At 69.1% G+C, this 858-nt stretch overlaps 1 protein-coding gene across 2 annotated transcripts in view; it reads right to left on the bottom strand.

Annotated features, from left to right (window-relative positions):
• The window catches only part of OLFM1 (olfactomedin 1), a 40,082-nt gene extending 39,230 nt beyond the window's left edge, over nt 1-852 (bottom strand). The window contains exons 1-2 of one of the 2 annotated variants that reach the window (XM_027767030.1): nt 786-801; nt 541-644 (exon numbers count right to left, since the gene is read on the bottom strand). In XM_027767030.1, the coding sequence (XP_027622831.1) occupies nt 541-636 (96 nt within the window). In that variant the 5' untranslated portion in view covers nt 637-644; nt 786-801. Of the gene's footprint in view, nt 1-540; nt 645-681 lie in introns of both variants that reach the window. The other variant, XM_006165265.3, reaches the window with a different exon arrangement.
• Nucleotides 853-858: the final 6 nt, after the last annotated feature.

Below are 858 nucleotides of genomic sequence, written 5' to 3'. Positions count from 1 at the left end.
GGCTGGGGGGGTCCCCACACACGCCTGGGCTCCCGCCTCACGTGCGCAGAACAGCCCCCAAAAGCCCCCACAGCCGGCCAGTGGTGCACCCAAGCCAGCGCGCTGCTGCCTGCCTTCCAGGTCTCCAGGTGCCATTCCCATGGCCTGTTTTGGGGCGCTCCTAAGCCCCCAGTGCCCAAAGGAGGGGCCAGACCACCAGAGAGGTGTGTGTTGGGGTTGGGGGTTCGGGGAAATGCCCAGGGGCTTGGCCATGCCCTCTCACTCCTGTGCCCTGGTGGCCACAGCAGCTAAGGACCCCTCACCGCCGCCCTTTGAACTTCTCAGCAGGGCACGGGGCAAGGAGTCCTGGACAGAAGGGCGGTAGAGCGGCCCTGCGCGGCGGACTACGGGCACCAGCGGCGGCTCAGCCCGCACCCCACTTCCAACCCAGCTCCGGCCCGCACCTCCACATCCGCGGGGCTCGGCGTGGGGCCCCGCGGCAGGAGCCCTCCCAGCTCCGCCCGTGCCCGCGGGGAGGAAAATGGCGGTGGCCGCACGTACTTGAGTGAGTTCGGTGCCCATCAGGATGAGGAAGAGGAGGCTGAGGAGCTTCCGGGCCGGTTGCATGTCTCGCTGCCACCTCCGACGACCTGGCATGCAGGGCCCTGGGTGCTGGAGGAAAATGGCGGTGGCCGCACGTACTTGAGTGAGTTCGGTGCCCATCAGGATGAGGAAGAGGAGGCTGAGGAGCTTCCGGGCCGGTTGCATGTCTCGCTGCCACCTCCGACGACCTGGCATGCAGGGCCCTGGGTGCTGCCCGCCGGCGGCTGCGTGGACGCGGATGCGCTGGCGCTCAGCGGCGGCGCCTTCTCTGTCCCC

The sequence above is a fragment of the Tupaia chinensis genome, unplaced genomic scaffold (genome assembly GCF_000334495.1).
Source record: "Tupaia chinensis unplaced genomic scaffold, TupChi_1.0 Scaffold143845_1, whole genome shotgun sequence".
In the NCBI taxonomy this organism is placed as follows: Eukaryota; Metazoa; Chordata; class Mammalia; order Scandentia; family Tupaiidae; genus Tupaia; species Tupaia belangeri.
Note: the sequence above shows the minus strand (reverse complement) of the source record. Positions and strands in the feature narration are given on the sequence as shown.